The sequence below is a fragment of the Rhinatrema bivittatum genome, chromosome 13, assembly GCF_901001135.1.
Source record: "Rhinatrema bivittatum chromosome 13, aRhiBiv1.1, whole genome shotgun sequence".
Lineage (NCBI taxonomy): Eukaryota > Metazoa > Chordata > Amphibia > Gymnophiona > Rhinatrematidae > Rhinatrema > Rhinatrema bivittatum.
The window spans coordinates 7,577,143-7,601,452 of NC_042627.1; the positions used below are offsets into that span (position 1 = coordinate 7,577,143).

At 48.3% G+C, this 24,310-nt stretch overlaps 1 protein-coding gene across 4 annotated transcripts; it reads left to right on the forward strand.

The window, feature by feature from the left end:
* Positions 1-6,038: 6,038 nt before the first annotated feature.
* Positions 6,039-20,295, forward strand: YPEL4 (yippee like 4). 4 transcript variants are annotated; one of them, XM_029575003.1, is made up of 5 exons: positions 6,039-6,243; positions 6,908-7,252; positions 10,570-10,613; positions 16,926-17,034; positions 18,675-20,295. In XM_029575003.1, the coding sequence occupies exons 2-5, from the start codon at positions 7,091-7,093 to the stop codon at positions 18,762-18,764; spliced, it is 405 nt and encodes a 134-aa protein (XP_029430863.1). In that variant the 5' UTR covers positions 6,039-6,243; positions 6,908-7,090; the 3' UTR covers positions 18,765-20,295. The 4 variants fall into 4 exon arrangements, 1 of the variants encoding a protein (XP_029430863.1); XR_003852390.1 differs by lacking the exon at positions 6,039-6,243 and adding an exon at positions 12,573-15,430 and having other exon boundaries at positions 7,166-7,252; positions 16,926-17,103; XR_003852392.1 differs by lacking the exon at positions 6,039-6,243 and adding an exon at positions 12,573-15,430 and having other exon boundaries at positions 7,166-7,252; positions 18,675-18,696.
* Positions 20,296-24,310: the final 4,015 nt, after the last annotated feature.

Here is a 24,310-nt window from a genome sequence, read left to right on the forward strand (position 1 = left end):
GGAGAGAGGAGTGAGAGTGAGCTGTATTTTGTGAGAGTATGAGAGTGAACATGTGAGTGTATATGTGAGAAAATGTGTGCACAGACTGCTGATTCACTGACACCCCCCCCCTCCCCCACCCACTAATCCCCAGTTCCCCTCTGGTTGCTCACACCCGACCCCAAAAACTATTCACAACCTCCTCACCTCAGGAACCTCTTTTCCTTTGTTCTGTGCTTCAAACTTGAGCAGTGGGAAAGATTCCCTCCTTGTACACTCCAGTTCTCAGTGGGGTTTCCCTCCTCTCAGGACAACCCTTCCTCTCCTCATCCAGGTTTTCTCGTCCTCAGGAATAGGAATTGCAAGCTCTCCACTCCTCGGCCTTGGGCCTTTTCTCTTGAGGGGAAAAGCCCCTGCAGGGCCCATTCCATACTGGAGGGGTTCTCGGGCTCCATCAGCCAATAATGGACAACTACATCCTGGAGGACCCTCCCACGCATACATCCACAGCTCCAACTTACAAAGGGCAAATCCCAGGAGACCTCCCAGACAGTTGAAACCTCCTATACACTTAGGGCTTAAATTTTAGAAGCATTTACTCGCTTAAAATTTCATTTTACACATGTAAATGCACTTCACCCATGTAAGAGGGCTTTTGAAAATTACTACAATGTATGCCATTGAATTGTCCAGAGGATATTCATTTGTAATTGTACTTTATGTGTGTAAATGGCTTTTTAAAATTGCTACGTTGGTATGTTACATTCACACATGTAACTTCTTTGAAAATGACCTCTTTAAGGGGGAAAAACAAACTCATCCAGGAATATTAAAACTCAAGTTGCCTTAACACATCCCGTGAAGTACAACTCGGTAATCCTGTATCACACAAACGCCATCCAGTGGTCATTCTGAAGTAGTGCAGATTCAAACATTCAACATTTTTTATAACACTTCAAACAATGACAAGTCCCTGGGTCTCTCCCACCCAAAATATCTTGTACTATTAAACGAGAACAGGACACAAATGGGGGACCCCACACACATATTTTTTTTTTGGTTATTAAGATTTTATTGCCATATACATATTTATTTTATTAAATTTAAAAGGTTTTGTAAACCACCTAGAATGGAATACTACTTCTAGGTGGTTCACGAGTTACACATTTTGCATACAATTTTTCTGCTTTGTTCACAGACCCCATGGACTCCAGGTTAAGAGCCCCTCCATTAAAGCCTGAAGACTGTGATGTCATCATCAAGCTGGAGCGATCGCAGTAGAATTGTGATGTCATTAAGCATTTTTAAAGTATCAGGATGCAGCAGAACATGGATAATTTTCTAGAGGACAGGCCCAGTTACGTTTATTAGCCAGGCAGGCATGGGGATCACTATCTCCTTCACCTGGGAAAGAGCAACAGGGAAGGGATCTTCCAGATATTTCCAAGTGACCCAGCCTGGCCACTGTTGGATGCTGGGCTCGATGGACCATTAGTCTGACCCAGCCTGGCACTTCTTATGTTCTTAAAAAGTGGAGAGCAGAGGTGCAAACCAAAAGGATACAAATGTAAAATTCACACATCCCAATTTACTATGTGCATCTATCAATACAGAAAAGAAACAAAGATCTACAACACAAAAAAGCCGCCAAATCACAAACCATCTGACATGGCCACGTTTCGGCACAATCACCTGCTTCAGGAGTGTTTACTCACACAATTTATACATTAAAAGAAACAACAGGAGGGGGGGGGACCTACTATTCTCCCCTGTGCTTCCTGGATCACTGCTGCACCGGGGGACCCCCAGCTGTGAACGACGCCGATGGGAGGAGCCAACTCCGGGCATGAGAAGTGGTGCCCTGTGGGGCACCGCTGCCGCCGTGCCAAAGCTGCTCACCAAAGGGAGGCGCCACTTTCTCTTTCTTTTGTATTATCACAGGGTTTTTGTATTTTCATAGTTCAGTGAAGCTCGGCTCCTTTTCCCCTCTGTTGATTTATGGTCAAGAGACGAGGCTGGTTCTGTTCTTCAAGCCCAGTGCCTAGCTCTGCTCAGTTAACCATTCCTTTTGTTTTTTTTCTACTATGGAGCAGCCTCAGTCGAGTGAGTCATTCGTTGCAGATTCAGGGCTAGAGGCAGTGCCTGGTCAGCCAGAGCTGGAAACCACCTTGAGTCCCGACGATTGTCCACCATGGAAGGCACCCGGAGCTTAATGTGCCGGGTACTGAGTCATACCTTATCTCCAATATTGAACTTCTTTAGCTTTCCGTGCGGCCCGTTGAATCAAGTCTTGGGTTTTTTTTCCCAGAGTTCCTGGAGTTCCAGGGTGGCCATTTGGGCTGCTGGAGATGGTACTGTCAAGGGTATAGGGAGTGGTGGAGTAAGTTGTCTGCCATACACAATGAGAAATGGAGAAGAGCCTGTAGCATAATTTACATGCGAGTTGTGCAAGAATTCAGCCCAAGGAAACAGGCTGGCCCAGTCATCCTGGCGATCATTCACAAACAACCGAAGGAAGGTCTTCAAGGTACAGTTGACCCGTTCCGCTTGACCGTTTCCCTGAGGGTGGTAGGCTGTAGTGTAATCCAGTTGGATATTTGAATTTGCGACATAGCGAATGCCGGAACTTAGCAGTGAATTGCACCCCCCGGCCTGAAGCAATATGTCGAGGAAGACCATGTAAGCAGAAGATGTGAGTGGTGAATAATCTGGCTAATTCAGGAGCTGAGGGAAGGCCAGGGAAAGCCATGAAATATGCCATCTTTAAAAATCGGTCTATGATGACACAAATGATGTGGCGGCCACTTGAGAGCATATAGAAAGACATGATTTAATGGAACACAATCAACATGGATTTACCCAAGGGAAGTCTTGCCTAACAAATCTGCTTCATTTTTTGAAGGGGTTAATAAACATGTGGATAAAGGTGAACTGGTAGATGTAGTGTATTTGGATTTTCAGAAGGCATTTGACAAAGTCCCTCATGAGAGGCTTCTACGAAAACTAAAAAGTCATGGGATAGGAGGCGATGTCCTTTCGTGGATTACAAACTGGTTAAAAGACAGGAAACAGAGAGTAGGATTAAATGGTCAATATTCTCAGAGGAAAAGGGTAAACAGGGGAGTGCCTCAGGGATCTGTACTTGGACCGGTGCTTTTCAATATATATATAAATGATCTGGAAAGGAATAGGACGAGTGAGGTTATCAAATTTGCGGATGATACAAAATTATTCAGAGTAGTTAAATCACAAGCAGACTGTGATACATTACAGGAGGACCTTGCAAGACTGGAAGATTGGGCATCCAAATGGCAGATGAAATTTAATGTGGACAAGTGCAAGGTGTTGCATATAGGGAAAAATAACCCTTGCTGTAGTTACATGATGTTAGGTTCCATAGTAGGAGCTACCACCCAGGAAAAAGATCTAGGCATCATAGTGGATGATACTTTAAAATTGTCGGCTCAGTGTGCTGCAGCAGTCAAAAAAACAAACAGAATTTTAGGAATTATTAGGAAGGGAATGGTTAATAAAATGGAAAATGTCATAATGCCTCTATATCGCTCCATGGTGAGACCACACCTTGAATACGGTGTACAATTCTGGTCGCCACATCTCAAAAAAATATAGTTGCGATGGAGAAGGTACAGAGAAGGGCAACCAAAATTATAAAGGGGATGGAACAGCTCCCCTATGAAGAAAGGCTGAAGAGGTCTTGAACGAATAGATGTGACTCGGTTATTTATACTTTCGAATAATAGAAGGACTAGGGGGCATTCCATGAAGTTAACAAGTAGCACATTTAAGACTAATCAGAGAAAATTCTTTTTCACTCAACGCACAATAAAGCTCTGGAATTTGTTGCCAGAGGATGTGGTTAGTGCAGTTAGTGTAGCTGGGTTCAAAAAAGGTTTGGATAAGTTCTTGGAGGAGAAGTCCATTAATGGCTATTAATCAAGTTTACTTAGGGAATAGCCTCTGCTATTAATTGCATCAGTAGCATGGGATCTTCTTGGTGTTTGGGTAATTGCCAGGTTCTTATGGCCTGGTTTTGGCCTCTGTTGGAAACAGGAGGCTGGGCTTGATGGACCCTTGGTCTGACCCAGCATGGCAATTTCTTATGTTCTTATGTTAAGCAATTAATACATTTTAATAAACATAAATGCATATTTATTATAGCCAACTTAAAGCTTTCCTTTTCTCTAATTCAGATTTAAGAAATTGGTTTCGCCCGACAAATTTCTTCATGTTGTCACATTTACACACTAAGGGACTTACGTACTAAAGGTTAGCATGCACAAAAATAGCAGAAGGGTCAAGCTGCCAACTTGTAACACTGCAAGAGACCATTTATTTATTTATTTATAAGCATGCCACTGGGGATTCCCCCAACCACTCAAACCCCCAAATCAATGGGTCCGAATGCCCCAGTCCTCCTCCCACATTCCCTATTGGGAAAAAAAAAGGAGCTCCGAGCCCACTACCTTGGCAACAAGTAGCACCCCCCCCCCCACACACACACAGACAGACAGACACACAGACACTGCCCCCAGGGCCAGGGCAAAGAGTATTAGGGGCCCCAGGCAAACCTTCAATCTCTTACACAGCTTTTACCTATGGATGGCAGCTCTGGCACAGCATCCTCCTCTCACCCTCAGCCTGACCAGTACCCAGCATCCCTTCTCTCCAGCACCCTGTCCAGCATCGCTCTTCTCTTCTTCCACCACCTTCCTCCTCTTTCTTCCCTTCCCTCCCTGCGTAGTCCACCAGCATCACCCCTCTCTTCACCCTCTCTCTGCCCTGAATCTTCTCTTTTCCACCCCCACCCGGCCCAGTACCCTCTCTCCTCAACTGCCCCCCATCTACCCAGCACCAATTCTCTTCTCACGTCTGTTGCCATCCTTACAAGTGGGGTAGGTAGCAGCTGGAGGTTTCTGAGGGTTTTGCAGCCCAAACCCCCAGTGCTGGAAACTCTAGGGGACCACCGGGTTCACCTAATGGAAGAAGAGGCCCTGATCCCCCCCCCCCCCCCCCTTAACAGCCCCCTCCATTCAGAAGTCTCTGCTACCAGAACATGCCCCTGGCAACTCCCAGCGGACCTCCTTTGCCCTGAAGGACACTGCCTCCTCCTGCAGAAAACTCCCGTCCCCACGGAATCCTCCCTCCCAGCAACAATTTCAGGGCTTGGTACAGTGCGATGTCAGCCGGCGCCGCTCTCCTGATCGTCGTCGGGCAAGGCAGGAAGGCAGTGAAGGACATAAATTGCCCACTAAAAGTGCTGTTTTCGTGTGCCCAGTAATATCGTTTCAGCCAGAGCTTGAGGTCATTGCCCCCCAAAGTGCAGAAAAGAAAGAGCCAAGATCATTTCCAGCTTCTGATGACAGCCAGGGACTGCCTTTGCTCTGATCGGCACCTATAGCAGCAAAATATAAAATATATGGGCTCCAGCCAGGAAACGTAATCTGAGCAGGCAGCACCGAGCAGCCCCAGAATCCGGAGAGGTGCCTGTGCTCTTGTCTTTCCTGGGCTCTGTGATTGCTCAGACAGAGACTCAGACAGACCATTACCTCATGTAAATAGTTACTGTCTATTTATTTATTTATTTATTCCATATCACTATGTAACTAGATAAGTTTTTAACCACTGTAACCTCCTCCTTTCCCCTGCCCCTTTGGTTATGCTGTTAAAAATGTTTAAAAATGTTTCGATGTAAACTGCCTCTCCGAGGCATCAGTTTTATTTCCATGTAAACCGGTGTGATATGTATTTTATACAGGAACATCGGTATATAAAAACTAAAAATAAATAAATAAATAAATTGCATTTTACCCTTACAAGAAGGGGATCATATATTTTATATTCGGTAGCACCAGGTGACGTTAGCAGCAGAGGTGCACATTGTCCGGGCAATAAAGTTTCCCGGCTCTGAATCGCGCAGCAGCGGCGGGCGCCCCGCCAGTCCCCGTCGCTGCCGCTGGCTCCTCCCCCTGCTCCCCGTCGCTGCCGCTGGCTCCTCCCCCTGCTCCCCGTGGCTCTCAGCCCCGGTGACGTGGCCGATGAGTCATTTTGTTGTGTTTGCAGGATGACAACGCGCAGAGCCACAGGCAGCGGCGGCGGAGAGCAAACTTAACCGCCCCCCCCCCCCAACCCGAGCCAAATAAAACGCACAGCAAGCCCCCGTTTCCCGAAGGAGGATGGGCCAGGCGGCGAGGTCCGTGGCCGGGCAGAGGCGGGCGCCCTGAGCCTGCGAGCCCCGCCAGCAAGGTGAGGGGGGGGGGGGGTGTCCCGCTGCAATGCTATTTATAGCCCGGGGCCCCCGCTGCAATGCTATTTATAGCCCGGGGCCCCCGCTGCAATGCTATTTATAGCCCGGGGCCAGGGCGCCTCGTCGCCTGCTCGCCCCCCCTGGCGATCCGCGCGCTGCCGCTCGGTGCCCGGGCTCGCTTTTCTCTCGTCCCGTCTGGCCAGCGTCTCCAGCTCGGCGTTGTCGGGTTGCATCTTTTTCTGTAACGTCTGATAAACGTTCCCCCCCCCCCCCTTTTAAATTAAATTTATTAAGCGCTTTGGACCCCAAACTGGTATCTGCCTGTCCGTTTGCTTGATCGAGCCCTTATCCGATCTGTCCGAGAGGAGTGGGTTAGGACGTTAGATTATGACGGGGGGGAGTCCTGGGACATGAGTTGAAGTCATCCCTCTGCCACCCACTTTATTTTTTGTATGACCTTGGGCAAGTTGCTTTATCTCCCTGCACCTTTAGGATGCTCCTGAAAATAAAAGTTCAAAGTCAGACTACGACAAACATCAAGTAAAATAAAATAACCTTTCAGCATGCACCTTTGCTTTCCATCTCTACATTGTGTTTTCTCTTGGATCCGAAGATGTACCCCCGTCTCTGCTGACCCTGGCATACTCTTCTCTCTCTCTGCAGGTGCCCATCTTTCCTGCTGTGGCTGAGCCCCTGGTGGGGAGGGCTGTCACCGCGCAGCCCTCTCCCCCCCCTCCTTGAATCACGGCACTGGACGGGCTGCTGCGCTGCTTCACATGTGAGCGCCTGTGTGGGGTGTGCGCACCGGAAGCCTCCGCCCACCGGGGCATTGCGCTGCAGCCGGTCATGCTCAGCTTTGACCCTGGACCGGGCCTTGTAGCCGGCGCGGCCCCCACCTCCTCGTTGCCAGTCAGGACTTTCCGCTGCTACCTGCCACGTTACCTCCGCACCTACAGCTGCGTGCACTGCCGGGCACATCTGGCCAAGCACGAAGAGCTGATCTCCAAGGTACGCGCGGATGTAGAGTCGCGGTTCCATAACACACTCCCACGTGCACACGTCGTGTTTTCACGCCGTCGCACGTAATGTGGAGTTGGAGTAGCTGTCTTGCTCCTGGAGAAAACGGAAGTTTTTGGAGGCTGTGACACATTTAAAAGAGACCAACAAAAACAGATGTCATGGTACCTGAGCTTTACACACACTTATCTGAAGATGAGCTGTTTGAGGACTCAGAAGTTCAGAGACTACAACGCCTCTTCTCTGCCTGCTTTAAAATGTATCACAGCCTACAAAGACTCCACTGTCATAAGTGTATGTATCATGCATTCATATATTCAGACATGTTCACATGGGTTCTCCATAATACATATCAAACCATTTTCGATGTATATAGCACATGCCTTTATATACTGACCAAACACACTTTTAAATACTGACAATGCCATGCCTTTATATACCGACCCAACGCACCTTTATGTAGTGACCTGCCATGCCTTTATGTACTGACTCGTCATGCATTTATATACTGACCCAGCACTCCTTTATGTACTGACTCACCATGGCTTTATACACTGATCCAGCACACCTTTTTGTACTGAACTGTCATGCCTTTATAGACTGACACAACACACCTTTATATACCGATCCACCATGCCTTACCATACTGATCCAACACACCTTTATGTACTGATCCACCATGCCTTTATATACCGACCCAATGCACCTTTATGTAGTGACCTGCCATGCCTTTATGTACTAACTCGTCATGCATTTATATACTAGACCAACATGCTTTTGTATACTGACCCAGCACTTCTTTATGTACTGACTCACCATGGCCTTATACACTAATGCAGCACACCTTTTTGTACTGATCCGTCATGCCTTTATAGACTGACACAACACACCTTTATATACTGATCCACCATGCCTTACCATACTGATCCAACACACCTTTATGTACTGATCCACCATGCCTTTATGTACTGACCCAACACGCCTTTATGTACTGACCCATCATGCCTTTATAGACTGATCCACCACACCTTTATGTACTGACCCAACACACCTTTAGTACTGACTCGCCATGCCTTTATATTCTGACCCAGCACTTCTTAATGTACTGACCTGCCACGGCTTATTAAACTGACCCAACACACCTTTATGTACTGACTCAACACATTTTTATGTACTGACCCAACACACCTTTAGTACTGACTCGCCATGCCTTTATATTCTGACCCAGCACTTCTTAATGTACTGACCTGCCACAGCTTATTAAACTAACCCAACACACCTTTATGTACTGACCCAACACCTTTATGTACTGACCCGTCATGCCTTTATATACTGATTCAACACACCTTTATTCTGACCTGCCACGACTTATTAAACTGACCCAACACACCTTTATATACTGACCCAACACCTTTATGCTCTTACCCGTCATGCCTTTATATATGGACCCAACACACCATTATGTACTGACTGCCATGCCTTACTATACTAACCCATTACACCTTTATGTTCTGACTATCATGCCTTTATGTACTGACCCAACACGCCTTTATGTACTGACTGTTATGCCTTTATGTACTGACCCATCATGCCTTACTATACTGACCCAACACACCGTTATGTACTGACCCGTCATGCCTTTATATATGGACCTAACAAACTGTTATGTACTGGCTTGTCATGCCTTACTGTACTGATCCAACACACCTTTATGTACTGAACCAATACACCATTATGTACTGACCTGTCATGCCTTTATATACTGACCCACCACACCTTTGACCCAAAACACCTATATGTATTGATCTGCTATACATTTATATACTGATCCACCTTTATATACTGACCTGCCATGCCTTTATATTCTGACCCACCATGCTTTTATGTACTGACCCAAACACCTTTATGTACTGATCCACCATGCCTTACTATACTGACTCAACACACCTTTTTGTACTGACCTGTTATGCCTTTATATACTGACCCTCCACACCTTTATATACTGACCCAAACACCTTTATGTACTGATCCACTATGTCTTTATATATGGACCCAACACACCTTTATGTACTGACCTATTATGCCTTTATATACCAACCCACCACACCTTTATGTACGACCCACATACCTTTATGTGCTGACCCATCATGCCTTTATATATGGATCCAACACACCTTTATGTATTGACTTGCCATGCCTTACTATACTGACCCACCATGCCTTTATGTCCTTAACCACCACACCTCTATATACTGACCCAACACACTTTTATGTACTAACAATTCATCCCTTTACATACTGACCTTCCATGCCTTTACATACTGACCCAACACACCTTTATGTACTGACAGTTCATCCCTTTACATACTGACCCAACACACCTTTATGTACTGACCCAACACACCTTTATGTACTGACCCGTCATGCCTTTATATACTGACCCAACACACCTTTAAGTACTGAACCACCATTCTTGTATATACTGTCCCAACAGACATTTATGTACTGACCTGCCTTGCCTTTATGTACTGACCCAACACGCCTTTATGTACTGACCTGCCTTGCCTTTATGTACTGACCCAACACGCCTTTATATATTGACACAACATGCTTTTATATTCTCATCTGGCATTCCTTTATGTCTTTATATAGCAACCCAACATGACATTATATACTGACCCAGCCTGTTTTTTGTATACTGACCTGGCATGCCTTTATATAGTGACCCAAAAGGTCTTTACAAAGCGACTCAGCATACCTTTATGTATCAGGTCCCTTATGCATGTATACATTGAGCGAGCACTCTTTTCTGTAGTAACCCCAGCATGCCTTTATATGCCAGTCCAAGATCACCCCGCTAGCCTTTATATACTGATCCAGTCTGTAATGGCTCAGCATACCTCCTGACCCAGTCTGCCCGTCTATAGTTAAGTAATATGCCTTTCCATACTGACCCCAACATGCTTTTATAAAGTGCCACAGTATTACTGGCCAACAAGTATTTATAAAGTTACCCAGCTCATCTTTATACAGTGACCCAGCATGCCTTTCTGTAATACCCAATATGCCTTGAGATATATACGCACCTGGGATACCTGACTCAGCACACCTTTTATGTATTTTCCCAGCAGTGAGTTATGCAGTGATCCAGCCTGCCATCACCCCCAGCCCTGCATGCTTTCAGATATGAAGCCTGCATGCCTATACATGCTAACCCTGCACACCTTCATTCGCTGACCCAGCTTACCTGCACACACCAGTTCTTCTGAATACTTTCCTAACTGATTCTTTTCCTTTGCCTCCGGCAGTCGTTCCAGGGCAGCCACGGACGCGCCTATCTCTTTAATTCCGTGTGAGTCTTTCCCTGCAATTGGTTATCCATTTATGGCTCCTGTTGTACCCTACTTTTGACAGGTCAGCGAGGAGCACCTTTACGGTGACGAGTCTGCTTTTGTGGCCAGTCTGAGTGGGCATTACGTAGAGTTGTATTAATCAAGAGGTACCTGTCCTCCTTGATCACCAGGGAGTGCTGTGATCCCACTTCCAGCTGTAGAGGTGAAGACATTCTCCCCGTAAAAATTAGATTAAAAGGGAAGTCCTGCAGGTTGCAGCAGAGAACCCGGTCCTGAATGGGATTGGTCTCTCTCGACTGCAATGAATAAGTAAATACTTAAGTGCCTGTAGGCTCTCAGATCTACCTGCACATCTGTCAATGCACAGCTGGAGTGGGGAGTAGGAGGTAAGGCTCCATCCTCCTGGCTTCCCTGGGAGGGCAAAGGGAGTGGGAGGGCAAGCCTTTGAGGCTTCTGGAGGGTGGGGAGAGAGGGAGTTGCAGGGAGTTGTGGCCCCCAGCTCACTTTTTTAATTGGGTGGCTGGGAGGGAAGGGGTGAGGACCAATTCATTTTGAACAGGGCCAACGAAAGGGAGTTCCTAAAGCTGTCAGTGCCTAGGTTTGGCCAGCCAGAGTCGGCAGTGAGCATTGGCACCGGTTGCCTAGTTTTATATCCCTGACCCAAAGCCATGCCCACGTTTGAGGTTCCTGGTGATTAGTCAAAAGCAGGCCTCGAAATGCAGGCACCCGGAGGGGAGGGGAATTTTCGGTTAGTCAGATCTAGGTGCCTAACTCCTTAAGGCCCCGATGCAATAAAGTGCGTTGGGCTGTGGGCACGCGTCATTGTCCAGTTGTGCACACATTTACTTTTGATGTAGCAAGGAGTTTTACACACAGAAAAATGTGCACGCAGCTCAGTGCTCCTCCGTGCAGATCCCATGTTCATCCAGGCATTAGCTGCTGTTCTTCCTCCAGTGCAGAGCGCTATGTGGACTTAACACAGGTGTTCATAACGCTGGCAATCTAACTCCTGGTGAGAAGTGAGGGAACGTTTCCGGGGTCAGTGTTAATCTATGGGGCTGAACCTGGAGTGTGTGGTGCCAGGGTTTATGTGCAGAACACAGCATGTCAGCGGGTTTGGTGCACACAAACGATGAGCACACATTTTATGCTTTCCTCGTGTTTTATGAGCAAAACCTTTAGGAGTATAACTTGCGCTAATGCCTCTTTTGTGTGCACAGTTTTTATGCTGCTCACATGGTTTGTGGGCACATTAACCATGATTCAGGGGCTGCAGAACATGGTGTGTACACAGAAAACCGTGTTTTGTGCTCCTAAGCTTGATTTGTGCGTATACACCAACGTTTATGCTTAGGAAACATGAATTGTGCACATGAAACGTGATTTATGTGCGCTATGTTTTTTTTTTTTCACCCATTTTTGGCTTTCCATGCTGTCAGCATCAGGAGTTAAGGTGCATTAAGAAGATGCACGCAGAAATACAGAGCATATGCTTTACTCCTGTCATATTACATCAGACCCCCGCATTAGGTGCCCCTAGGGGAGCAATTTTCAAAGGAGATAGACACCTAAATCTCCTCCTTTGGAGATCGACTAGGGCCGAGCATCTCAAGTTAGACTCCTAAAACATGGGGGCACAGTTATGGCAGGGGAGTGAGAAGCTTAGTACTGGTTTTCAGGACAAGGCACCTAACTTAGGCAAGTGAACTGCAGGTCTAAATTTAGGAGCCTAAATATAGATGAATTTTCAGCCAAAAATTTGGGCCTTCTAATCCCTCTAAATTTAGTTGCCTAATTTAAGGATGGAGCGTTTTTTGAAAATGAAGCTAATAGACCCAAAATCATATCTCTTGACTTGAATTTTCGTAAAATAACAATGAAGGCCAATAATCATTGGCTTTAACCTCTGTGAAATAATGTATTTTAGTTATTTATTTGATTTATATTTCATCTTTCAGCAACTTGAAAACGTTAAACTGAGGTCCTGCAGGTATTTCCCTATCCCCAGAGGGATAAACACAATCTATTTGTACCCGCAGCAATGGTGAAGCGACTTGCTCAGGGTCACAATAACTAGAATTAGGCATGAGCGTTACCTATAAGCTTATTTCAACACTCTGAGGTCCACAGGCAAAAGATTTGTCTCAGTAACCACTTCCAGGATCGTAACAGAATACCAAGGCCATGGACCCGGCAGAGGCTTCAGCTCGTCAGGCCATCCCTGGACTGGCCCAGAAAGTCATGGAGCAACAACGGATCCTAGAATCTTTGGCAGCCTCCCTGGAGCGACTCAACGCCCGTCTGGATTCTAATACGGCAGTTCAGACAGCTCCTCCATCCTTACCACTACCATCCGTGGGACAGGGTAATACCCGTTCTATGATTCCTTTGCCTATTCCTCCATGTTACGCTGGTGAACTTCGTTTATGCCAAGGATTCCTCGATCAATGCAGCATGCATTTCCATTTACAAGCTTCATTGTTTCTGGATGATTTGACTAAGACTACATATATTTTGTCCTTCTTGGAAGGCAAAGCCCTAGCATGGGCCTCCCCCTACTGGAGACGGTCAGATCCTATCCTGCAAAATCTACCTCAGTTCTTGAAACTGTTCCAAACTGTATTTGACGATCCAGGAAAACAAGTAGTTTCTGGTTCCAAACTTCTACAACTTTGCCAAGGAGGTCGGCCATTGGCAGATTACACTATAGAATTCAGAACTCTTGCCTCAGAACTCCATTGGGAAGAGAGCTGTCTCAGGACCATTTTCTTGGAGGGATTGTCGTCCAGGATCAAGGACGAAATGGCGGCTCGTAAGTTACCTCACTCCTTGGATTCTTTGATTGACTTAGTCACCAGAATTGATCGCCGTATACAAGAAAGAGCCTGCGAAGGACATAGTACCGGATGTCACGCGACTGTGCCCAGTCCTTTGCGTTCCTCTACTCCAGCAGCTCGACCTACGTCCACCACGGAAGGGTCGGGTGAAGAACCCATGCAGTTGGGTCGAGGACCTCTCTCTCCAGAAGAAAGGCAAAGGAGACGTAAGGCAGGCCTCTGTTTATATTGTGGAGGATCGGGCCATCTCATTGCGCGTTGTCCTACGCATCCGGGAAACTGGCAAGCCTAGGTTCTATTGGGGGAGTAACCCTAGGCATTACTACTCCGGCTCCCCCACTCACGCTTCAGATCACTCTGCTCCTTGGAGACTACAAATTTTCCTTGCTGGCATTAGTAGATTCTGGGGCTGGAGGAAGTTTCATCCTGCAAGATGTGGTAAAAAAAACTACACATTTCTACCCGGCCGTGCCCTAGGCCATTAATCATTTCATTCATCCACAGAGACCCTTTGCCAGGGAGAATAACTCATCACACGATTCCCCTGGATTGCCCATATTGCACCGAATCATACCAAAAGTATCACTTTCTATATTATTCAGAAAGCCATTCACCCAGTTCTTGGGATTCCTTGGTTGCAACATCACAATCCACAGTTTGACTGGACATCTCTTAGACTGGTTCATTGGGGTCCAATATGTCATGAAACCTGTATTAAATGATCCGACGCCTCTAGTACTCATATCTGCACCACTCATCCTGGTGGTCCTCCCTTCCCAGTATGGACAATTCACCGATGTATTTTCTAAGAAGGCTGCAGATACGTTGCCCCTGCACCGAGAGTTTGATTGTACCATTAATTTGGTTCCTGGGACTACCCCACTGCGTGGTGGGGTTTATCCACTATCCGCCTTGGAAACTCGTGCCATGAATGAATATATCCGAGACAATCTACAGAAGGGATTCATTCAACGATCCAAATTCCCAGCCGGGGCTGGGTTTTTCTTTGTTGGAAAAAAGGACGGTACATTACGCCCTTGTATTGATTACCTTGGACTTAATGCTATCACCATCAAGGATCGATACCCACTACCACTGATAGCGGAACTCTTTGACCGCCTTCAGGGAACCAGAGTGTTCTCTAAATTGGATCTTCGTGGAGCGTATAATTTAATCAGGATTCAGGAGGGTGATGAATGGAAGACCGCTTTTAACACCAGAGATAGTCATTGTGAATATCTTGTTATGGCCTTCGGATTGACTAATGCTCCTGCAGTATTTCAGCATCTCATTAATGAAATATTCCAAGATCTACTTTGTGTGCGTAGTGGTCTACCTCGATGGCATTTTGATTTTTTCCTCTAATTTACAGACACATCGGCAACATGTTGTTCAGGTGTTACAACGCTTAAGAGAGAATCGTTTATATGCCAAAATTGAAAAATGCATCTTTGAACAGGAATCCTTACCCTTTTTGGGGTACATTATTTCCAAACATGGTTTCTGGATGGATCCTTCCAAATAAAATGTATCCAAGAGTGGCCCCAGCCAAAAGGATTACGTGCACTTCAGCGTTTCCTTGGATTCGCAAACTACTATCATAGTTTTATCAAGAACTTTTCCAAACTGGCTACACCTCTTACCGTTCTTACCTGTAAAGGGGTGAATATCAAGGAATGGCCTATTGAGGCTGAACAGGCTTTTCAAGCGCTCAAAAGCTCTTTTCTCCAAAAACCCTGTCTTCGACATCCCGATCCTAAACATCCATTTATTGTGGAGGTGGACGCTTCTGCTGAAGGAGTAGGAGCGGTGTTAAGCCAAAATGACATATTGGGGACCTCTCATTCTGCTCCTATTTTTCTAAGAAATTTTCATCAGCGGAACGTAACTATGCCATCGGGGACAAAGAATTGCTTGCCATAAAACTTGCTTTTGAGGAATGGCAGCAATGGCTGGAAGGAGCTCAGCACTGTATAATGGTATATATGGATCACAAGAATTTGGTGTATCTACAGCAGGCTCAATAAAGGGAGAAGCTCAGGACTGGTGGAGCAGGGAGCGAGAGGGAGAAGCTCAGTAACAGTAAAGCAGGAGGGAGGGAGAAGCTCAGGATTGGTGGAGCAGGGAGCGAGAGGGAGAAGCTCAGTAACAGTAAAGCAGGAGGGAGGGAGAAGCTCAGGATTGGTGGAGCAGGGAGCGAGAGGGAGAAGCTCATTAACAGTAAAGCAGGAGGGAGGGAGAAGCTCAGGATTGGTGGAGCAGGGAGCGAGAGGGAGAAGCTCAGTAACAGTAAAGCAGGAGGGAGGGAGAAGCTCAGGATTGGTGGAGCAGGGAACGAGAGGGAGAAGCTCAGTAACAGTAAAGCAGGAGGGAGGGAGAAGCTCAGGATTGGTGGAGCAGGGAGCGAGAGGGAGAAGCTCAGTAACAGTAAAGCAGGAGGGAGGGAGAAGCTCAGGATTGGTGGAGCAGGGAGCGAGAGGGAGAAGCTCAGTAACAGTAAAGCAGGAGGGAGGGAGAAGCTCAGGACTGGTGGAGCAGGGAGCGAGAGGGAGAAGCTCAGTAACAGTAAAGCAGGAGGGAGGGAGAAGCTCAGGACTGGTGGAGCAGGGAGCGAGAGGGAGAAGCTCAGTAACAGTAAAGCAGGAGGGAGGGAGAAGCTCAGGACTGGTGGAGCAGGGAGCGAGAGGGAGAAGCTCAGTAACAGTAAAGCAGGAGGGAGGGAGAAGCTCAGGATTGGTGGAGCAGGGAGCGAGAGGGAGAAGCTCAGGACTGGTGGAGCAGGGAGCGAGAGGGAGAAGCTCAGGACTGGTGGAGCAGGGAGAGGGAGGGAGAAGCTCAGTAACAGTAAAGCAGGAGGGAGGGAGAAGCTCAGGATTGGTGGAGCAGGGAACGAGAGGGAGAAGCTCAGTAACAGTAAAGCAGGAGGGAGGGAGAAGCTCAGGACTGGTGGAGCAGGGAGCGAGAGGGAAAACTGCATGATTACATTACCTGAGGATTTGGGTATCCCTGGAATATATTAGCACTGATTTTCCTTGTTTTTTGCCATCATATAATGTGACATAATCCTGACTTGAAAGGAAATACTCTTCTGCTTACAATCAAAATATTATTGACTATTTCTGATAAGTGGGTTGTTTTTTTTTGTACTTTTGCAATTTAGAAGTTCTTTGTTTCCTTTTAGTTATCTCCCTGTTCATATCCCAGGCAGATTTTCTCTTGAGCCTTTGAGAACAAAAGAACGACAGTCCTGCATGTCATGGGACATGTCATGGGACAAGGTGGACGCTAGGAATGAAATTCAGGAGTTTTGCTAATCAGTGCCAGATGCATAAATACCTTGAATGGAAGGCAGGGACCAGAAATCTTAGTCTGGAGGCCAGGGAAGGCCACTGATGCAGTCCTGTGATGCTGGGTCTACGACGCGCTGCTGCTGCTATTGCTAGATCTGACCCTGGGTCTCTCTCCCCCACCCAGGGTGAATATTGGCTGCAGACCGGCTGAGGAGCGCCTCCTGCTAACCGGACTTCACTCTGTGGCCGACATTTTCTGTGAGAACTGCAAGACGACGCTGGGCTGGAAATATGTAAATATCTCATGTGTGATAGTCCAGATCATCTCTTCCATTCCTCAGCCATAGTCTGGCTGGATGAGTGTGAGTATGAGAGAGAAAGTGACCTTGGCTGGGTGAGTAGGAGCGGGTCTCCCCCTCCTCTGGGCTTCTGGCTTAACTGGAACCTGGCACCATGAGCCTTCATTTGCCACCTGTGATCTCGTCCCCACCCACTGAGCCCAGTGGCTGCGATACGTCTCAGCCAGGGGCCCTGCCCAGAGCTCCTTTCAGCCCTGGCCACCGGACGCCCTCTCTCCCCAGGCCTGCACTGATCACACAGGGGTCCAGGGCAGACGCTAAGGACTGGGCCGAGCCAGTGGCTAGCACCTTGATGTTCTGCCTCCGTGAGCTCGCTCAGCTTTGCGAGAGGCCCTTGATGGCACTGGGGCCCCTGGCACTGCCGTGCTCCCTTCTCCAGGGACATGTGAACGCTACTCCCCAGCTGACCCGAGGAGCAGAGTCCTGGCACGATAACTGAATTTGGGGCTTCCGCATCAGTGTTGTGCAGATTGGTCCAGGACTACCACCCCCAGCCAATCTGGTTTTTCAGAATCCCCACCATGAATATGCTTGAGATAGATCTGCATGCACTGCTCCCACTCTATGCAGCTGTGTCTCCTGCTTATTCATGGGGGGTGTCCTGAAAGCCGGATAGACTGGAGGGTACTCAAGGACCAGCTTGAGAAATAACCGTCCGCTATCACTGTGCCACCAGCAGCTTTCTGCCACCCACAAGCTGCAGGACCTCAGGCTTTGAAAGCCCCTGACGCTCTGTCCTGCGCGTGGTCTCTGTGTGACGCTGCAGCGATTCCTGATGAAACCGAAAGCTGAATGTGACCCATCAGGAAAGTGAGGAGGTTTCATTATCGTATATTCTCATGTATAAGTCCATCTTGTGGATAAGTCGAAGGCAATTTTTGGCTTAGAAATTAAGACATTTGCAATGATTCATGGATAAGTCAAGGCTATGCCCAGTCATTTACTCCTTCCTTCCCTCCCCCAAGCCCATCCCTGATTGTTCACTCCTTCCCTCCTCTGCTACGTGGCTTTCCCCGCTCTGTACACCCGCGGGCTAAAGACATAAGCGAAGCAGCTAGAAAGAGGCCGGTGGCAGTAGGACAGCTTCTTCACACCGCCTCTCAACCCCTTAACTCACCCGCTGTTAGCAAGATGACGACAGGAGTCGCGGTTGCTCGGGGGTCCCAGTGTCGCACTTTGAACCACTTGGTTCTACGTGCACCAGTCAGGCCCTGGCAAGGGAGGAGGTTGGACGCGGAGTTACAGGATCAGGAGGGGGTGCCGGGGAGAATCTGTCCTTCCGCCACCGGCCTCTTTCTAGCTGCTTCAGTTGTGTTTTCAGCCCGCGGGTGAACGGCCTAGGAATAGCTATAGGGAGGGGGAGGGAAGGGGTGAACGGACCATTAACCCGAGGATAAGGCGACCCTGTTTTTTCAAGATGAATTTCTCGACTTATACCTGAGTATATGCAGTACACTGAGGATCAATGAAAAGACAGTGGGACTTCACTGTCCCTCCTCAGTGGGCGCATGGGGGACACTTGGGGGCTCCAGTTTGCAGCTCCTGACTCCTTTTTCTTCTCTCTGTCTTTCCAGGAGCGGGCGTTCGAGATCAGCCAGAAGTATAAGGAGGGGAAATACATAATCGAGGTGGTGCACATGGTGAAGGAGAACGGCTGGGAGTGAGGAACGGAGAGGTTTCCAGCAGGGCTCCTCATTGCTACCTGCCATGCATGTGTCATCACGCACCCCTGCTCCTGAGATACTCCTGCCCTTACCTGTGACACTGAGCTAGAGGGAGAAAGAAAGACATCTAGTGGGATGCACTCTGTTTAAATAACACTGAACCCACCAGACCAGCTCCGTCCCAGAAACCTGCAAGAGAGAGCTCCTTCCACTCATCTCTATGGGGTGCATTGGAACAGCAAAACTTCATCGCATCTGCATAACTATTAACAGAACTGAGCAGATATGGTAAATAACCCTGCCTCAGTACCCTATGTTGATCCTGTTTGGCTCAGAGGCGGGAATGCGAATCTTGGCACTCAGAGGATGAGGCTGTGAATCTAACGTGTTGGCTAGAGTTGCTATTTTATTCAGGTCAACCCAAACAGGCTGATCCAGGCCTGTTTTTTTTGCCCCGTTCCATGGAGATGTAGCCTTACTTTTTTTCAGGAAATGGGAACTACAAATCCATGCAATGCATCGGAACAGAAGCAGGCCTGGAATCACCCAGCTGGGCTTGCCCTCTGTGATGTGGCAACCCTAGTCCTGGTCTGAGAAACCTGCTGGGCTCGGAGGCCGAAGCATGCCCCGAGAGATGTTTGCTCTGCAGTCTCGGCTTTGGTGATGGTTAAGCTGCACGTCCTGAGGCTCACCATTCTGGAACGAGGACCTTGCTCGGAGAAGAGTGTGACTTTGTGTTCTAAGTTGCAGAATATGACTGGATGAAGACTGACAAAGCAGTTTCAGGTCAAAAGCTGCTTCTGAACCTGCCCTCCAGGACTAATATAGTGTGGAACTTGTAGCCTTTACCAGGCACGATTCCCAGGTATTGGTTGGGGCTGTACCATGAGCAAGGCGTGTGCTTGATAATGAGATTACACACACACAGTGTGTGTTTGTGCAAGACAGGATGTGTGCCATGTACTTGCCTAATGTGTTATTAGACACTTGACCCTCCAGCATGACCTGACATAGACCAATTTTCATACAACCACATGGTCTTTGACCAATCATGTGATTCTGAATTTCTCATGGTCATGAAATCCAACTAACGTTGACCAACTGCATGGCTTATCGCCTTGGGTTTCCTATACTGGGGTTCCATGTAAATTGTGAGGAAGTTCAGCCTTCTGTTTTGCAGTGATTTGAAGAAACTCGCCACTAATACAGCGCGCTGGGGACCTGGGCCTTGGAAGGCAACTGGGGGTCAGTTCTGGTTTTCGTCCATGCACACATCACCTCCTTGCTTGCATTGTGGCACCTTCAGGACTTGAGTTTGACAACAAAAGGCTTCAGAAACTGGGTCTTCTGAAAGCTCTGCTTTTGACTGCTCCCCAAATCAAAGCCCCCACCCAACAGTAGTCTGCGGTGGGTGATCTATGGCTGTGTGCTGGTACAGCCCCGCCTCCACCACAAGTCCATATCTCATTCTTCCTGAATCTCTGCTGATTCTTGTTCCTTCTTTTAAATAAAGTTTTTAAAAAAAAAAAAATCCTGTGTGCCATGGAAGCTGTGTCTGCATGTTCTAGTGCAACTATCCAGATCCATTGGTTGCACAAACAAAAAACATTTATTGTCCATGTTTCATGGTGGTGGTGGGAGACGACTCGCCGGCATGCAGAGACTCTACACTAGTGTTCTTCAAGGTAAGACCCAGGGCCAGTCACGGCTTCCGACTGGTCCACTGCCACTGGAAAAAAAACCAGCCTCTGTATACTCCATCTATAATCGAAAGCCTCTCCACTCCCTGCATAGCTGGAGAAAAGCAGGAGGAGAAGGCAGGGGGGATCCAGACAGCCTCTGCTACCTCGCCAGTTTGGCCCAGCAGTCAGCTGTGTTGGAACATGGCCGCAAAGAGCACTGCCTGCTGGCCCTTCCCTGAGTTGGAGAGGTGGACCCCTGTGCTGCAGAGATAATGCAGGGGGTCTGCCTCTCCTGTTCTCTGCTCCCCCACCCCCACCACTGGCCTCTTTCCTGATCTGCCCCCCCGTACACTGAGAGCCAGAAGAGCAGGAGCTGCCGGATCCTGATGACCATGGAAATTTGAAGGCCTCTCCTTCCAATCCCAGAGCTCGAAACGCTTCCCAGCCAGCTGCAGGAAGAGCCCAGCATTAGGGGAGGGTGACAACCTCGGTGTAAGGCAGCAGCAGGAAGAGCCCAGCATTGGGGGAGGGTGACAACCTCGGTGTAAGGCAGCAGCAGGAAGAGCCCAGCATTGGGGGAGGGTGACAACCTCAGTGTAAGGCAGCTGCAGGAAGAGCCCAGCATTAGGGGAGGGTGACAACCTCGGTGTAAGGCAGCAGCAGGAAGAGCCCAGCATTGGGGGAGGGTGACAACCTCGGTGTAAGGCAGCAGCAGGAAGAGCCCAGCATTGGGGGAGGGTGACAACCTCGGTGTAAGGCAGCTGCAGGAAGAGCCCAACATTGGGGGAGGGTGACAACCTCGGTGTAAGGCAGCAGCAGGAAGAGCCCAGCATTGGGGGAGGGTGACAACCTCGGTGTAAGGCAGCAGCAGGAAGAGCCCAGCATTGGGGGAGGGTGACAACCTCGGTGTAAGGCAGCAGCAGGAAGAGCCCAGCATTGGGGGAGGGTGACAACCTCGGTGTAAGGCAGCAGCAGGAAGAGCCCAGCATTGGGGGAGGGTGACAACCTCGGTGTAAGGCAGCAGCAGGAAGAGCCCAGCATTGGGGGAGGGTGACAACCTCGGTGTAAGGCAGCAGCAGGAAGAGCCCAGCATTGGGGGAGGGTTACAACCTCGGTGTAAGGCAGCAGCAGGAAGAGCTGCTGCCTGGGCGTTCACCTTTTTCAGTGTTAGCTGTTGGCAAGGGGAGCCACAGGCACGGGCCTATGAGAGACGTCAAGGGAAAGGGAGGGTAGGAACTAAGGCAGGGTAATGAAGCTGGTATAGCGCCGCCAGCAGCGGTGCAAACTACATGCAGCCACGCTGGCCGAGGAGGTGGGGATGGCCGGTGGGAGGTCGTGAGTCTCTGCTGCAGGAAAAGTGCCAAGGAACAAATGTTTGCAAAACGGACCCTGTCTCGTTGCAGTCCTGCGGTCTGTTCAGCTTACGAGGACCGATTCCAGCTCCTCAAAGGAATTACTGTAGCAAAGAGGTCGCTCCTGTTCTCCTTCCTTGAACTTGGAAAGAGATAAGGTCTTTTGGGGTGAGGACAAGCTCCAGCTTCTTACCTTTATTTCCCGTTCAGGCTTGGTGAACGCCTTTTCTCCTGTGGATCCCACACTACTTTTCTTGTCTCCGGTCCTGGTCCATTGGAGCAGTCTGTTAAAGCATTTTGCAACTTTAGGATGGCGCGGCTGCAGTCATGCTTCAACGGCAAAGGCGTAACAAGGAATTGTTTTCAAACAGCAACAAACGAGGGCCCCGAGTTTTACAGCGTGGAAATGTGAACCAGCATGGGAATAACAGGGAACTGGATTTAAACAACCACCAATGAGGGCCTTAACTTTTAGGTCTGAAAAACTGATAAGCAAGGGGGTAACCGTACTCGGTGCAGCAGATACTACCATAAGCTTGCTGGGCAGACTGGATGGACCATTTGGTCCCTTTCTGCCGTCATTTCTATGTTTCTATGATGACATTGTAGAAGCACATGGTGATGATATTGTAGCCTTTTTTCTCTCTCTCTTTATACGGGGAGAGTGTTATGAATTTTTTTGGTGGAGTGGGGAAGTTAGTTTACATTAGGGCTGTTAATGTGGCTATTCTGAATGGGGATGGCTGTATCCAGATTATTTGGATGGCTTCACCAACTGGTGCTTGAATACCACAGAACAATTGGATGGTTTCTAATTACTGATAGAATTGCCAATGGTTCTGTGACATGGAGCTCCATGGTGAGACCGCATTTTGAATCCTGTGTGCAACTCTGGTCACCGCATCTCAAAAAAAGATATAGTTGTACTGGAGAAAGTTCAGAGAAGGGCGACCAAAATTATAAGGGGCATGGAGTGGCTCCCCATGAGGAAAGGCTAAAGAGGTTAGGGCTGTTCAGTTTGGAGAAGAGATGGCTGAGGGGGGATATGATAGAGGTCTACAAAATCATGAAATGATTTGAACATATAATGTAAATTGGTTATTTACTCTCTCAGATAATGGAAGGACCAGGGGGCACTACATGAAGTTAGAAAGTAGCTCATTTAAAACAAATCAAAGAAAATTCTCTCTCAGCGCACAGTTAAACTCTGGAATTCATTGCCAGAGGATGTGGTTAAGGCAGTTAGTGTAACTGGGTTTAAAAAGGTTTGGATAAGTTCCTAGAGGATAAATCCATAAACTGCTGTTAATTAATAAGCAATAGTAGCTTGAGATTTATTTAATGTTTGGGTACTTGCCAGGCACTTGTGACTTGGATTGGCCACTGTTGGAAACAGGACGCTGGGCTTGATGGACCCTCGGTCTGACAACTTCTTATGTTCTTATGCCCCAAAGTTGGTATGAAGAGGCGCACAAAGGGGTATTGCCCTTTGGCAGCAGCCTGCAGGTAGGGGGGGCTCACTTAAAGGGCCTGGCTCAGGCTCTGGCTGATGATGTGGATGGGGGGGGGGGGGGGGGGGGTTTCCCAGGGGGGAGAATTGCTGGCAGGGAAGAGAAGGTTTGAGAAGGAGGAGTGCCCCAGTGGTAACAGGGGGGAGGGTAAGTCCTTGGAGATCATTGGGTGGGGACCTGCTGAGGTCACTGGCTGCATGAAGGGCCCAGCTCAGCCTTGCACTGACAACATTGGTGATGGTGTCCTGGGGGGTGGAGATGAGGAGCCCCGGTTAGAGAAGAGGCAGAGGAAGGGGGAGGGAGCCCCCGGAGCTCACGTTCACATAACCTTGGGAGCTTGGGAACAATCTGCATTCATCGAACACAGATTCTGTGCTTGGCGATGGATGGGGGATCATTTTTTCTTGTTGTACTGCTGCTGCCTGTGCTCTACCTGTTCTGCAGTGGAACGGTTTGTGTGAGAGAAGCCAAAATGATGAAGCAGCACTTTTAATTCAACAAGGAAAAAAAAGCCTCTGTGTATGTAAATTAGTTGTCCTTACTTCAGCCACAGATTTAAAGCACAGCGTGTACATGTGTGTTTCACATTTAGTCCATCCCTTGTAGCTCAGTCAGCGCGTAGCAGGGATTCTGTGAGGAGCACTAACCCTCACGTAGGATCCAGGGCTCAAGCAGTCCTCAGCTCTCTCAATCTCACCTCTGCCGTCTTGCTTGTTTTTCTGTTTCTCGTTTGCTGTTAGCTTTATTCCGGTCCACGCCTGTTTTTCCGCCTTCCCACGTAGGCTTCAGTCTACTTATTTTAGCTCTTTGATAAAAATCAAACACATCTGGATTGGTTTTCCAGACCCACCCAGAACTCTGCCCTGAAGACACCTCCCCAGTGTAGACTCTGTCCCCTGAGCCACTCCTCCTCAGGAATGTGTTTACATTCCCTGTGCCACTTCTCTTCTGGCATGTGCTCACGTTCCCTGTGTCACTCCCACTACTCTGGCACATGCTCA

Bases quoted from the DNA above. Each gene is read 5' to 3' on its own strand.
- YPEL4 (XM_029575003.1), top strand. From the start codon at position 7,091: ATGCTCAGCTTTGACCCTGGACCGGGCCTTGTAGCCGGCGCGGCCCCC. The intron at 10,614-16,925 runs GTGAGTCTTTCC...TCCCCCACCCAG, and splicing joins GCCTATCTCTTTAATTCCGT to GGTGAATATTGGCTGCAGAC. The intron at 17,035-18,674 runs GTAAATATCTCA...CTGTCTTTCCAG, and splicing joins CGACGCTGGGCTGGAAATAT to GAGCGGGCGTTCGAGATCAG.